The 15,034-nt window shown below is 43.8% G+C and overlaps 1 protein-coding gene across 1 annotated transcript in view; it reads right to left on the bottom strand.

The window, feature by feature from the left end:
• igsf9ba (immunoglobulin superfamily, member 9Ba) overlaps nucleotides 1–15,034 on the bottom strand; it is a 63,236-nt gene that overhangs the window by 4,333 nt on the left and 43,869 nt on the right. Inside the window, exons 9-19 of the mRNA XM_041941257.1 lie at nucleotides 13,798–13,938; nucleotides 13,592–13,711; nucleotides 13,336–13,486; nucleotides 11,307–11,430; nucleotides 8,552–8,727; nucleotides 4,790–5,016; nucleotides 4,354–4,438; nucleotides 4,076–4,237; nucleotides 3,657–3,702; nucleotides 2,782–2,868; nucleotides 448–2,067 (exon numbers count right to left, since the gene is read on the bottom strand). Coding sequence (XP_041797191.1) covers nucleotides 448–2,067; nucleotides 2,782–2,868; nucleotides 3,657–3,702; nucleotides 4,076–4,237; nucleotides 4,354–4,438; nucleotides 4,790–5,016; nucleotides 8,552–8,727; nucleotides 11,307–11,430; nucleotides 13,336–13,486; nucleotides 13,592–13,711; nucleotides 13,798–13,938 — 2,939 coding nt within the window. The remainder of the gene's footprint in view (nucleotides 1–447; nucleotides 2,068–2,781; nucleotides 2,869–3,656; nucleotides 3,703–4,075; nucleotides 4,238–4,353; nucleotides 4,439–4,789; nucleotides 5,017–8,551; nucleotides 8,728–11,306; nucleotides 11,431–13,335; nucleotides 13,487–13,591; nucleotides 13,712–13,797; nucleotides 13,939–15,034) is intronic.

The following is a 15,034-nucleotide window of genomic DNA, read 5'->3' as shown; positions in this document are numbered from 1 at the left end:
AGTTCACTTCAATGTTCAGAATGGAGGACAGAAAAAAGCAGTTTTAAAAACAATAAACTTGAGGTTTTCTGTAGCCTGGGTTTCATCTAAATGTCCCTATAGTCATTATGGGCTTCAATTTGCATTACGACCAATAGTTTATAAGATTAAATATGTGCTATCAAATAATGAAGACAATAAAACATTATCTTAGTCAAATTGAGCTTTCACATGCCATCAGGTTTAGGTAAATGTCATTTTTATGAACTGATAACAATGTGTGCTAAATGCAATTACATGCCCTCTGCATATTAATGTACAATATGCATCTTAAGTATGCCTAAATGGAGACATCAAAGTAAAACTGTGGATAAATACTGAGGAAATTTGGAATAGAGTGCAGGCAAGGAGACGAGTCTCCCCTTTAAATAAATATGTGACTATTCTCTACTGGAATGGAGCACCTACCCTGAGGCTGATATCTGGAGCTGAGAGGGCTCTGAGGGTAGCATCTCCTCCTCTGTCCTTCTCTGGGATGGCCTCTGCCCGAAAACATCCCTGCCCTCCAGAGGGGGAGAGGGGGACTGGGAGGGGTAACTGGCTGCAGTGGAGGCATAGGACATGTGGGCGTGGTAACTGGGGCTGGGTTGCCTGGCGCCCTGAGTGGGAGAGGTGGTCAGGGAGGACCTCCGGGAGAAACTGACAGTGGCTGAGGGCTGCAGGGTGATCTCAGGCATCTCCAGAGACCGAGAGGTGCGGAGGATGCTGGGCCGCGGAGGGGGCCGCACTAGAATATCTGGGGAACCTGGCTGGGTGCTAAGAGGGCTTTGGGAGAGTGGAGAGAGGCGGGAGGGCTGGAGTACTAGCGGGGGTAGGCTGGGGTCTGCCCGGCGCCCTGCCCTCGGGCTGAGCCAGGACTGAGGGCTACTACTGGGGGCTGTGCTTGGGCTCCCTGCACGGGCTGCCGGGTCAGGGTAAGGCAACACTGGTACACCCACACCGTGGGCCGTGTGTCTGAGCTGGCCGAGACTCTGGGCCTGTTGCATAGCTAAACGCCTAACCGGAGGACCCAGGGGCCTGTCTCTGCCTGGGGGAGCCACAGGAACCTCCAGCTGCAGGAGTCCAGGGCTTGTTGGATCCTTTAGGGGAGGGAGGTGCAGGCGACTGGGGGGTAGAGAGTGAGGAGGGTATGGGGGTGGATCAGGGAGGTCTTGGGGATGATGTAAGGGATGGTGAGGTGGGTATATGAACCGTGGACCCTCTAGACCCAGGAAGGGTAACTCATGAGGCTGCCAGCTTTCAGGTGAGCGAGGAGGAGGGCTGTGTGTGTGAGACAGAGAATGGCCAGAGGCAGTGTACTGATGGTGCTCCATCTCTCCACTCTCCTCGGGGATGGAGGGGTAACCAAAGGGCCCCTCTGCGGTGCCTGGGGGGGAGGACAGAGCGGAGCTACGCGGGCTGATGTCAGGCATGTAGAATGGTGGTGGAATCCCTGATTCACCGCGGCTGCCTAGATACCCATAGAATGGGCCCTGGGGAAAGCCCCTGTAGCGGGAGGCGGGGGCCTGCCCTGAGGCGTGAAGTGCACTGCCCTCTGCAAAGCTCATACCTTCCATGGCCCTGTGTAGGCGGGGGCTGTAGGTGGGGGGCTGCGTTGACTCCAGGCTGGAGGACGTTGGGGAGAGCTGGGGCCGCAGCGTGGGCATGATGGGCGGCAGAGGCCCAGGGTCAAAATCATTCTCCTCATCAGACTGCCGGAACTCAGGGTACATGTCAGACTCCTCTGCGAAGGGGAAGCCATGGATGCGGCGGGGTGGTGGGCTGCTCTCCATGACGAAGCGGCCATCAGGGCCGCGGCTTATCAGCTCAATAGGCGTGGTGACTTCTGCCTCATACTTGGACACGCTGTATTTCTTGCTGGCTATGGCACGCTTGGTTTTCTTGTAGAAGGAGAGCTCTTTGTCTTTTTCTCTCTGAGGGCTGGGCAGCTTCCTGACGTACAGGCCTGGACCGTGGGATCCCTCTGAAGAAAGAGAGCGGGGTCGAGATGGAGGGGAACTCTCTGGACTTATCTTCCCCGACGATAACCTGATGAAAAACGCAGACACGAGGCGCTGGTTTAATTTCACACATGCCAGATAAAACCCGAACGTAAGGTGCATGAAGTATTTCAAAACAAAAGGAAAATCTCTGATGCTGTAAATGAATAGGCATGAACGCAATTTCATTCTTCAACTAAACACATGACACAATACAAAGCCAAAGCACTCCATCAAGGCAGCCATAATGAACTACATTATGATAATGACCAGTATATGGCGGCGGCAGCATCCTGATAGCTAATGAACCAAGCCAGGATGACGGGATGAGAGGAGAACCAACGACGCAACCATGACAACCGCATCACAGATCTATTGATTCTACATCTTCTCGAGAGTACGTGAGGCCAATTTCCATATGCTGCACCAAATGGTGATGTGAGGAAAGCAGATGACATCTAACCAGGCCTCATTTGCCCACACCAGGAGCAGCGTTGTCGACATTTACGCGGTCACTGAATGCATCAGGTAGAAAGACATTATTAAGAGTGCATATAGACAGTACTGAACTGTACATGCAGCTGAGCTAATGCACGTTAATCCCTGTATGCGTGGAAGTCTGTGCATGCAAAAAAGGCCAGCGGTGGGCTTCACTACAACAAATAGTCATTGTCAGTTAATAATTTCTATGCAATGCATCAACCATGCAGCCAAGCCAGTGCAGTGCAGCACACTCTGTATTTTGGTGCAGGCAGGCACTCACAGGGGGCTGGCGGGCGGGGGCAAGAAACTGCTCCTGGCAGGCTCGTCCCAGCAGGGCTCTACCCCTGGCAAGGGGGTGAGAGGAGGCCTGCGATGGGAGACAAACGACATGGGCCTGGTTCATCTTTGACTACGCCACTTGCAGGAAGGACTAAGGGTGAACTCCCTGATCTGCCTGGACCACTTCGTTATCTGATACTGACCATTAACCTAAAGTCTCAGGCAAGCAAACATTTATTCTGGAATGGGATTTACACAGATTATTGTCACAAATGAGCTTCTTTTGAGATTGAAATGCAGTCATACATGTACACAAGGTTTACAGACAGACAGACAAATACACACATGTAGCTGATACTGTACATTAAATGTGCAGCTAAACAAAAAACAGCATTATTTAACACTTAGAATCATGCAGAAAGCAGACGGCGTTCGAGGTTAAAGAATACAGATGGATCAAAAATCAATAGACATACTGCAGCTTGGGCACTCTGGGTAATGTGCTTAAAATGCTGACTCCACTGCTTTGAACTTTCCTTAATCTGCCCATGATCCGCTAGAGGCTGCTACTGTACATGTTCCTCCACACCCTTCAAGAAGCCTGAACATACAATCTTTTTTTATCATCCACCTGGGCTTCTTCTTCTTCTGCATGCTGATTCATTTTGGAAGCTCTGCTAACAAGGCTGTAAAAAGATTGTGTGTGTCCAGTTGCCAGCTGCATCTGTTTGTAGGTTGTACTGTTATTTATAGTAAAGTGTACGCCTTGTCACAGCGCGCATAGGTGGAGACATTTTTGTGGAAGGTGCATTAGGAGATGCATAGCGATAGCCACCTCTGGCGGACTGCAGGGGCTCCGGTGTTGGCGTTACTTACGGTGACTCAATGCTTTTCCTGAAGTGTGTCACCGACAAGGGAGGATCTGAGAGGACAAAAACATTTACATTCAGCATCTCCTCTGTTGAACACTACGACAAGAAGTCAGGCACATAGATGGATTATGAGACATGGAAAAGCCCCCCTTCACACATTCTACATAGGAGCACGCAGACTGAAGTGACAAAAAGCAACTACAACATGGCCTTTACACTCCTGCGTTTGTAGTTGTTCTTTGTGGTCAGTTTGCAGCGTTTTGTGATCATTCTGTGTCTTTTGTAGTTGTTTTGTGTCTCTGTGGCTGTTCTGTGTCTCTCTGTAGTTGTTGCTGCTGCGCCATAGGTCCATTCAGTAATCCATCCATGGTCAGCCATGGTCAATATTTATTACGTGTAAATTAAGTAGAAAGGGAGACTGACCTGGTTTGCGCTTGAGTTTGCGACGATGTTGCTTATTGACAAAGCAAGCTGCTAGAGTGCTGAACAGTACTGCCGCTGCCAGAAAACAGATAGTTGCCACAACGCCCGCCACCACAGGCCGCGCCAGCCCCTCATCAGGCAGCTCCGCAGGGGGGAAGGGATCTGATGGAGCAGACAAGAGGGTGAAGTGGAGAGATTAGTGACAAATCTATTCACAAGGGCCAAGCATTTCTGTGTGTACTTGTACACATGCAATGCTTCTTTGTGAAGAAATGGACCTGTGCTCGACACTCCCACCACGTTGCTGCTCTCACTGATCAGGTCATCCATGACGGCCATCACTCGAAACTCATACCAGGACTCCTGTCAGAGCGACACAATGAACACACTCTTCTTGAGACTGTCTCACAGCACTGTGTGTTAACAAAGCACTCTCTGATTTTGTAATAAGAGAATGCTGGTTTGCAGTCTAATTGTTGTCCAAATTACCTTCTTAATTATTAAAATACACTGAAATGCCAAGTGGGTAAAAATGAGTTAAGTTATTTTAATTGAGGTCAAATTGCATTTGATAAAAATGTGGACTATATAAAAGTGGAATAATCGAGAAATGGATTCCATTAATAAACTTTCCAGTCAATTATTTCTCCAACTTAGCTCCCTGCCAGACCTCACACAGCCATGTTCCTGTACCAAAACGTGGATGTAACTGACCTGAACGAGGTCTCGGGCTATGAGCTCAGTCTCGGTGGACGGGATCAGGTCATCCAGAACCTCCCACCTCTCCCCGAGGCGGAACTCCATGATATATCGGTCGATGGGTGAGGAGTGGTTGGCTGGAGGGAGCCATGTGAGGAGAACACCGTGCTGCGTGCGATTGGCTGTGAGGCACCGTGGTGGAGTAAGAAGCACCAGTGGTTCTGGGGTACCCAGAGGAGAGCCTGTGGACCAGAAATGTTACATACAGTAACATACTCATGCTAAGCGGTTAAGTTGAGGGATCATCAAAGTTATTGCAATTCATCCTGAGGGGAACATCAAATAATTGTCACTTAAAACCACAAATGTGAACCTCATGTTGGCATTATATGACAAGTCAGGTGATCACCAAAGTCATTAAATTACATCCCCTGGACACCATGAATGTGTCACAGGTTGGTGAAAATTTCGACCTGCTTGTGGTGCTACAGGAGAGGTCAGGGGATCAAAGGTCCGTAGGTCTCATCCTCTAGGGATCATAAATGACAGATTTCATGCCAATCCATCCTATAATGTTGAAATACTTCAGTCTGGACCAAAGCAGTGGACGACAGAACAAAATGGGCCTACTGCTAGCGTGCCTAAAACCTGACTAGTCTGTAAACAGGAATGTGTCATATAAATATGCATATAAATGGTGTTTCGAGTCTGAAGTGTCTCACTCTACAATCCAACTGCCTAAACAAAGACGTAATGTGTGGTGCACCATTTTCTGTTCAAAAAAAGTTTTCCTAATTACCCACAAATAAAAATAGCCCCACTTCGACATAAACAGATATGATGCCCACGGGCAGGCACACAGAAATACACTCGTATGTTGTACAATTTTACCCAAAAACAAAAATAGAAAGTCTGACATGATCAAACCAAAACTCTTCAGTGTCATATCATGAGAGACCGACACTCATCCATCAGCCGTGTGGTAACACAGTAAATCAAAATAGCACCATAACAATACAGTAGATTTTGCTTGGCTTTCAGATTCAAGAAGAGATATCAACACAACTCTGATTTCAAAAAAAGTCTGGATGCTCTGTGAAAGACGAATAAAACACAAAGTGATAATCTGCTCATCCTTTTTGGTACATTCGCAATTGAGAACAGTACAAAGGCAATATATTTAATGTTTAAATAAATTGTTTTAAATTTAAATATTTTTTGTAAATATATGATTATTCTGAATTGGATGCAGCAACATGTTTCAGACAAGTTGAGACAGGAGCAACAAAAGACCTGGAAAGCTGTGGAACGCTCCAAAAACACCTGTTTGGAACGTTCCACAGGTAAACAGGCTCATTGAAAACAGGTGATAGTATCATGATTGGGTATGAAAGGAGCATTTTGGAAAGGCTCAGTTGCTCACAAGTGTTCACGTGTAAACACATGACTGTATTAATGCTCAGGAACACTTTGGAACACTGTTGTTGGTAAAAAATAACAGCTCGTTTGCAAATGAAAGTCGTGTGATTTACTAGTTTAACCGAAGTCTATCATCCTTTCTGATGAACCTAACATGCATGTTATTGCACATACTTCAAATACCAAAAAAACAACTGTGTATGACAGAGCAAAGCATAAACCAAAGCCCTGACTGTCCACTGCCATTCATCGACTGGCTGCTGTCTGAGTGTGTGAACTAGGTCAGAACTTTGCAAGCCTCATTTAACCTTTGTTGAATGAAGGTAAACTTTCCAACACACAGTTTGTTGGCAACGTGTAGCAGAATGTGGGTTTACGCTGTATGAAACAAAGCCAGCACTGTGAGCAAGTTACTGTCATCATGTCTTTGAGTTTATGCTTTGTTAACCACAAGTTCTCAGGTTGTTTTTACTGCTTCTATTGATTTTAAAGACTCACGTTTCACATGAAAGAGAGTTTTGATAATGGAGTTCTTCCCAGTTTAGGGTCACCTAATCCATCCATGTCCATATTTAAGGACATGTGTGACACGTGTGTGACACAAACACTTTTTTTTACTAAGCGCCAGAGTTAGATTACATGTATATGTGCTGTCCCTGAGTCTGACTCAATGCACACACACAGAGGACTTAGTCTGTGCATTGATCTGTGCAAAACCCTCTCCCTTTGGTATTGGTTGAATTGAAACACAGAAGAATCTAAAGGATGTAAATACACTTCAAAACATGAATTTCAGCTCAACTGAACGACTAACCACTCACTAACACACCGCTTTTAAACACAGGTGGGGCTAATAACATAATGACTGTGGTGTTGTGCATGATGGTTTACTGGAACACCTAAATGGAACAGTGCCATCATTAATGTCATTAGTTACATCCACGTCTCTCCTGTTACGACAGTTCAAATATTTGCAATAAGAATTATCTATTGTTCAGTGCACTGAAACGTATATCAGCTGGTCCCATCTCTGCACATGTGCACATTTTAATCATTTCCTGACCTTTGTTTTTATCACGAGGCCTCAAATTCTCATGGCCATGCATTAAATGGCAGATAAAATCTTGTTTTTTTTTAGTCATACTGTAGCATCATTAAAACGATTTGGTGGCTTTCATGTTCAATATTTGGGGCTTTCTTCTTTTAAATCCTGACAGGAGAGCACAAATGGGCTTAACTGGGAAGTCCTTGATTTATGAGCAGTTTTAATCACCAGGAGTGTATTATGGAGGTGGATGGAATTAAAGCTCTGTGCTAAAAGACGATGCTTGAAAATGAGAATCTGGTCCAAACGTACCGCTTTCTTTGATGTGGATGATAAAGACATACATACATTCAAGGGCTTAGATTCGTATATACAATCTACTTCCTTCCGCTTTACATGTTTTTTATGTGACAAAAATCATTTAATTATAATATATATATTGGATTAATAAAAAAATAGAATTTATGATGACAATGGATGACAATTACACTTTCCATATCAATGGGTGTGTAACCAAAAAAATAAAAAATAAACATCAATGCACTAATCCTACTTAAAGGTGGGGTGAGTCATTCCAGAGAAAGATTTTTGATATTGGCCTCTCTCCTTCTTCACAATGCGATTACACGTTAGCATGCCAGATAATCGCTGAATTTCAAATTCAGTGGATATCAACAGCCTTTCTCCAGAATGACTCACCCCACCTTTAAAATCATGTTTCCTTTAGAGATGATACACAATCTTGTATCGCATTTGCACTATAAGGAACTCTGTGCTTTACTTATTGCCCATTTTTTGATTGATGTTCTGTTACTATCAAATGCCTTTTTAGGAGAACTTTAACCGTACCTGACTAAAATGCACATTAACTTATACTTCTTTTACATCCAAACATACATGCAAAGGAGGTGGCGGCACTTTTTCTGCCATGAAAAGTGTCTGTAGGTGTTCTTTTCAGACTCAATCCAGTGCCAACAAGCTGTATTTGGCCTGTGAGGCAAAACCCAGGGCCTATTAAGAAAACGAGAGCGTAGCCCTTACTGCTCCCCTTGTTGTAAGGTTGACCGAGATGACAATACCTCACATCTGGATTTTGGCAGCTGGACAATCAGAATAATGTTTAGAGAGATTTCAGTAAATAATTGATTATTTGAAAATGAATAATGTATACATTTAAAGGTCATGAGAAGGCTGTATCCTCCATATCATGCCTGATGATATTCTAAAAGTCACAAATAATACAACTCTGTGGGTTCACTCTGAAGTCAAGAAGCAGCAAACATGGATGGGAAAACATTTGATTAAGTACCCACCTGCAGTGTTGACTGTCACAACTTCGCTGAATGGGCCTGTGCCCAGTTTGTTTTGTGCCAACACACTGAACTGGTACTCCGTCCCAGGCTCTAGTCCTGGCACCACCAACCAAGTCTGAGCACCAGAAACTGGCATCGAATGCCAGTCGTGAGGACCGAAGTCTGTTCTCTTTGACCTAACAACACAAATGAGACAGAAAAACAGAAAAATTATACATAATTTCAGGGTAAACCTGAATAATGTTGCATTAGTCACAAGACAGCATTGTTCAGTGGGTGGATGCTGAAAATGCTCAGTTAATCTAAAGCTTTTGTAGTTAATGGATTTTAGAAGCATTTTTGTTATATTTGTAACAGAAATCAATAAATAAAATGCTCCGGTATCTGTGATTGTTGCAGGCCTGAACTAAACTTATCCCATGTTTGCACTGTACAAACCAGGACGGCCCTGAGGTCGTCTGAGTCTTTGATTGGCCCAAAGTGCAGAACAAAAACTTCTGGTGAGGCAGCTTTTAGCTTTTATTCTTATTAGCAGCGCTTTTTATTAGAAATTTTTATGGCTGTTATTCATTTTATTGTATTTATGTTTTAAATTTTTTTAAATTCATTTATTTAACTTCTTATTGTTTATTAATCTATTTTACTGGTTTTATTATTTTTTTTATTTCATTGAATATGTGCATTAGACTGTTTATATTTGTACTCTCTATTATCAGCTTGTCTGCCATCTTTAAGGCACTTTGAATTGGACTAACCTTTATGAGAGAAGCTACACAAACAACATTTTATTGATTGAATTTTAACACTGCTTGAATGATCCACCTGGGAAATACAGTCACTTTAGTCTTACTCTTAAATTCAGTTTATTTGAATCTGCATTAGAGATGTACCTGAATCCAAATGCATTATTCAGGAAAGCACAAATAACAGAATGGAAACAGATGTTGTTGTTGTATGTTTCTTCAAACTGATTCACGTAATTGCGATTGGAAAAAGTTCACATCTGCCTTAATTAACCACTGATTTAATGCACCACCCTGCAACCATGCAAAGTGACACAAATCACAAACACACCCAAGATGGTGCATGACCAGGAGGTGCAGGCTGGGTCTGCTAAAATGCTCATGATGGCCACTTCAGCTACACTGCTTATGAACTTCTTCCTTCAGTGAGGATGGTGAGGACTTTCTGCTGTTTCTGTCCCGACTGCAGAGCCTCATTCAACTCAAAATGTTTGGATAGTGGGACAGAGAGGCTGAGAGGACTGGTTATAGTGGGACAGAGAGGCTGGGAGACTGGTTACAGTGGGACAGAGAGGTTGAGAAGACTGGTTACAGTGGGACAGAGAGGCTGAGAGAACTGGTTACAGTGGGACAGAGAGGCTGAGAGGACTGGTTTCAGTGGGACAGAGAGGTTGAGAGGACTGGTTTCAGTGGGACAGAGATGTTGAGAGGACTGGTTATTGTTGAGGACTTCACATTGCACAAAGCTCACAGACTGACATTCAGACAGGTGAGTACATCACTGCGTTGCCCAGCAACCTGGCGTTTTGTGTGCGTGCTATGTGGCGTGTAAAGGCTGTGAGACTCTCTTGGCTTTAATATGTGTGTTTGTGGCTGTGGAGTTTATATTGCACCTATATAGCAGTGAGGCTATACAGAAGAAGGCTGTTATATATTTAGAGCTGATAATCAGCGACATGCACAGGCTGCATCTATTACTCTTTCCATCTCCACACGTTTCCCCAGCCAGCCGACATGTGAACGCAGCACTGCTGGAATTTGAGATTATTCCCGTCAACTGAAGGCTATTTTATCTTTAATGTAAATATTGTAGTTTCTCCTTGGAGCTATAAAACATTTTGTTTCAGTTTCTGATTGTTCAATGTTCCCCAGTTAAACGGAGAGAGAGAGGTGAAAAGAACAGTGTAAAGATGTGGAAATATATTTCATAATCAATTATTAGCCAATATTAAATCAATTTGATGCTTTGAAGGAACAACAACTGTATTGCTTGCTGTATTAGCTTTTGTTATAAAATCTACTTCTGGTCCTCTACCTGTAATTTTATTGGTTGAACAGATACAGATAATAACATCTCTGTGCACCTCTAATTTGCATATTTTCCATATTGTAAACTGTAATTATAAGCAGGTATGAGCATGAATGTAAACCAGTTCTTTTGTGTATTTTATCCATTAGAGCGATGACCTTCTTTCAGCTATCGCTGCAGTCATTTAAACAACAAGTCACTGATATTTAAACACTTCACTCCGCTGGGCTATAATGTGGAATGCATTTAGCATATAATTATCTCTCACCAAGGTAATTACAGAGCTTTGACTCACACTTTTACCGTTTCAGCTCCTGTGAAACATTATCACACATGAGCAAAGTCAGAGGTGTCTCTTTTCTCATTTTTAAAGTGAGACCAAGACAAATAATTTACTCACATGCATTGAAAATGTAAAAAACGTTCTCTGTTCTGATTACTTTCCTCTCATTACTTTCCCAACACACACCAAGAATTATGCACATGCACATCTACGGAACACCCCGAGAAATACGCCGTGAAAACAATTCTGCCGCGAGCTTCTGATTGAATCTCATATTCTATCATCATCAGTGAGAGAGGGGAGAAAACAAACAAACGACCCTGCTCATACTGTGCGTCAAGCCCGGCCGATAACCTGCAGGTAGAGTTTCCACATCTGCAGACTGATGCCATTGATTGGAAGTTAAGTAAGAGCACTTACACTGGACCGTACCACACAGAGAACGTCTGTTCGAAGCCGCCATCATAACCTGGTTCCCAGGACACATTAGCAGAGGTTGTTGAGGGCAATACATGGATATTGCCAGGAGCGTGTGGGCTGGTGCCTGAGTGGTTCAGAGAGGCAGAGACAGACAGAGGGAATACATTTAAAAAGCACAAGTACTAATTTACTCATCAGATATAAAACTACTTACAATTATCGTTTAATATCACTTGCAGTAATGAAACTAGAGATGCGCTCTTAACATGCATAGAATATTAACATTCTATTCACATAACTGGTAATCTTAAGTCAGATTTAAGTCATATAATGCAACACAAGTACAACGAAGAGCATTTTGTTGGTGTTTTCACCCCCGAAATGCCGTTTGCTGCATCATGCGCCTGCTCTTGGTGGACAGTGTTATGTCATCTGAGGTGGCGACCAGTGTAAGGTCAAGTTCAAGAGCGGCAGCGCTGTCTGCAGCTCTGCTCATCCCACCCACGTAACAGCTGTGCCGCGTGGCCCGGAGCCAGCTACCTCTTGCTGGGATAAAAGAGAGACCTGAGCGTGGTCTGAGGAGCACAGCTGTCTCCGCTGCCCTGTGACACCTGTCAGCTGAGGGCCGGTCACACGGAGGCAGGCTGAGCGCTGCCAGCTGTGCGGCTGTATAACGACTCCACAGACACTGGGGCAATGGACTACTGGGGCAGTGACTCACTCACGTTCGAAAGACCGGCAGACTTAAAGAAACAGTTCAACACTCTGAGGACATATCTGTGCGCTTACGCCGATGCTACAGCCAGAAGACAGTCAGCTTGATGGAATTAAACAAATTATGCGTCCTGAGCCGAACACATCTGGCCTGATGCGTTTTCTACCCTTTTTGCTCGCCACCAAAGTGCAACTGTATACACATTCATTCATCACGATCTACGTATGTCACATGCATGCATGGACATTTACATGTTAAATTACAACACAGACGTGACTTTGATTCTGTATTTTCACTGCGATACTTAAGCCTTTACTGCATGAACTGGAGTCGTGGATCATGTTATGCTGTTGTGAAGGATGGACATATGGTCCTGGATTAGTTGACAGCAGTGAGGTCGGTTTTGAACCCGCAGCGCTCAGTGTACAGCGAGAAGCTAAGGGTGTCCGACTCATGACAAGCCATATCATCCTTGTGATGCTTCGGGTGAAGAAATGGCTAAGGTAAACACTGTTTTTTAACGGCTGTTGCTTCCATATTTAGCGCACAGGTGTGAGAGTGAACCTGCTCGTCTAACTCTGAGCAAGAAAGCAAATAAGCAGATTTCCCAAAAATGTCGAACTATTCCTTCAAACACATTAAAAGTCAGTGTTGGAGCTTTAACACTTAAGTCACAAGTAGTGCTATTTCCTGTGCAGAAATGTAATAAAACGGGTCTTATTTAGCAAGGATACATCAATCATCACATATGGATATTTTACACAATTTGCATCATAATAATCGAATGTGGACATGGCTATCCTGACAGTTCAGTGAGGCCGTTTTACAACTTTGTTCAAGGCATTTATCGACTGAAAATGGCTGCTATCACTGCTACAAAGACATCGCCACAACTTAAGCAAGCAAAGACACTGTAGTTATAAAGGCTACTTTATGTTTACACACACATAATTTAACTAACTACTGCAGTCTTCATGCATCTGGACTCTCACAGCCCTGTTTAAACGTCACAACCGTGCTTGCCTTCCGTGCTCGCTTACAAAGGCTGCAGCGACAGTGGTTCGGCCGACGGGTGGATATACCACACTGTAGTTACACATTCAGCCTTTAAATCAAGCTATTACAGATTAGATCTCATGAAATTTTAATGACGCCCAAGGGGAAATGGGGTGGAGGCAAGGTGTTTGAGCGATGACGGTCTTCTTCCTGCGACTCACTCAAACCGCACAGAAAAGCGGGATCACAGTGAAGTCAATGGTCTGTTGAAGTAAAACTGAGCTGGTGAGCTGACAGCACTGTGCAGACTGTTTGTACCGATGACTAGGATACGCGTGCTGGCAGTGATGCTTGTGACCACGTTGGTGGCTACACACTCCCATTCTCCATGGTCCTCCTTGCTGAGGGACAGAAACTGTAAGCTGCCACTGGGTAGGATGTTGTGCTTACTCTTGCTTGGCTTCCCCACCTTCAGTGCACACAGAAATGACAGCAGTTAAGAGGTGCGAACACATATTTCAGCACATAGCAAGTGCAGAAGATAATTTATTTGTTATTTGTTGGTGTGCTGCACCTTTCTCCAGGTGATGGTTGGTATATCAGGGTCTCCAGAAGCAGCACAGGGGATAACTAGCTCTCTCCCAGCCTCCTGACGGTACTCCCCCCCAGGCCTCACATTAAAGTAAGGGGGATCCTGCACAAACACACAAACAGCAGACCGTCACAGGTGCATCGGTCCACGCTGAAACATGCAGAAACTGAAGCAAACATGCGATGTACCTTTAGCACCAAAGTGGCAGGGGGGGACATGCCCATGGTACCCAGGGCGTTGTAAGGCACACAGGTGTAGGTGCCCAGGGAGTCTTCTGTGGCCTCCGCCACCCGGATACTTCCATCTGGCATCAGGCTCCAACCGGGGTACTACAAGACAAAGGGGGGCATCTGAAATGCTTGATTTTCCTGAAACCTCCCATCTAAACGTTTTTGGACTGCACAAGAAAACACAAATCCCACAAATGCAGATCAGAACAGAGAGAAACTGTATCTCTGTGGAGAATTACTGCATACTTTAAACAAGACGGGATTGATGCTGAAAAAGGTAACAAAACTGTAACAGTAATCATTTATTTACTGCTGTAAGATGCTGTATTATCAAATATTTCTGGACAACTGATCAATATCTCTGAATAAGCACAGGACAGTTTCAATTATCATTATGTGCTGTAACTGATTTTAACAAAACAAGAACTGTCACACTGAAAGCAAAGCACAGCGGTGGAAGCAGTATGCAGATCATTTACTTTAGTTAAAGTTCCAGTACTTTAATGCAAAAATACTCCAAAAAATCCTGCTTAGGTGAAAGAAGTGTTATCAGCAAAATGTATTTAAAGCATCAGAAGTAAAAGCGCTTGTTCTGCAGAAAAATGGCCCCTGTGAGCGATATGTTATTATATGTTGTGAGATACTGGTGCATTGATGTAAGCAGGATTTTACTGTTGATGGTCGAAATCCACTGGTTCCCAACCTGTTTGCTCTAACCTTTATTTTTTTGTCATATATTAGATCAATTAGCCTGTTTGGGCCTTAAACACTTATTTAACCCCTTAACGCCGATTGTCGCGAATTCGCATCATACAGCTTTAATCTGAATCGCGCATGCATTCCTCTAATGCCGGTTTGTGCATATTCAACACACACCTAGGAACCTTTTGCAAGCACTGGTTTCTCGTCGGACCGGTCAAAGTGAAAACTACATCCGTTGTGTTGTTGTTACAATGTAATGGTTGTCAGCCAATTTTGTGGCTGTTTTGATGAAATAAATGAATTTTGAATGGCTTTTATGATGCACATTTATGAATTTGGAAAAAAAAAGTATTTTTATTGCATTTAAGCATTAACGGCAATTGTCACTAATTTGCATCATACCTAAATTTATATCTATTGTATGTGCTACAGAAAAATTAACAAACTCCTCTTAATTTAGAATCAATTTGAAAGCAAAAACACAAAGAATTAA

Source organism: Chelmon rostratus, chromosome 7 (assembly GCF_017976325.1).
Source record: "Chelmon rostratus isolate fCheRos1 chromosome 7, fCheRos1.pri, whole genome shotgun sequence".
Classification (NCBI taxonomy): domain Eukaryota; kingdom Metazoa; phylum Chordata; class Actinopteri; order Chaetodontiformes; family Chaetodontidae; genus Chelmon; species Chelmon rostratus.
Note: the sequence above shows the minus strand (reverse complement) of the source record. Positions and strands in the feature narration are given on the sequence as shown.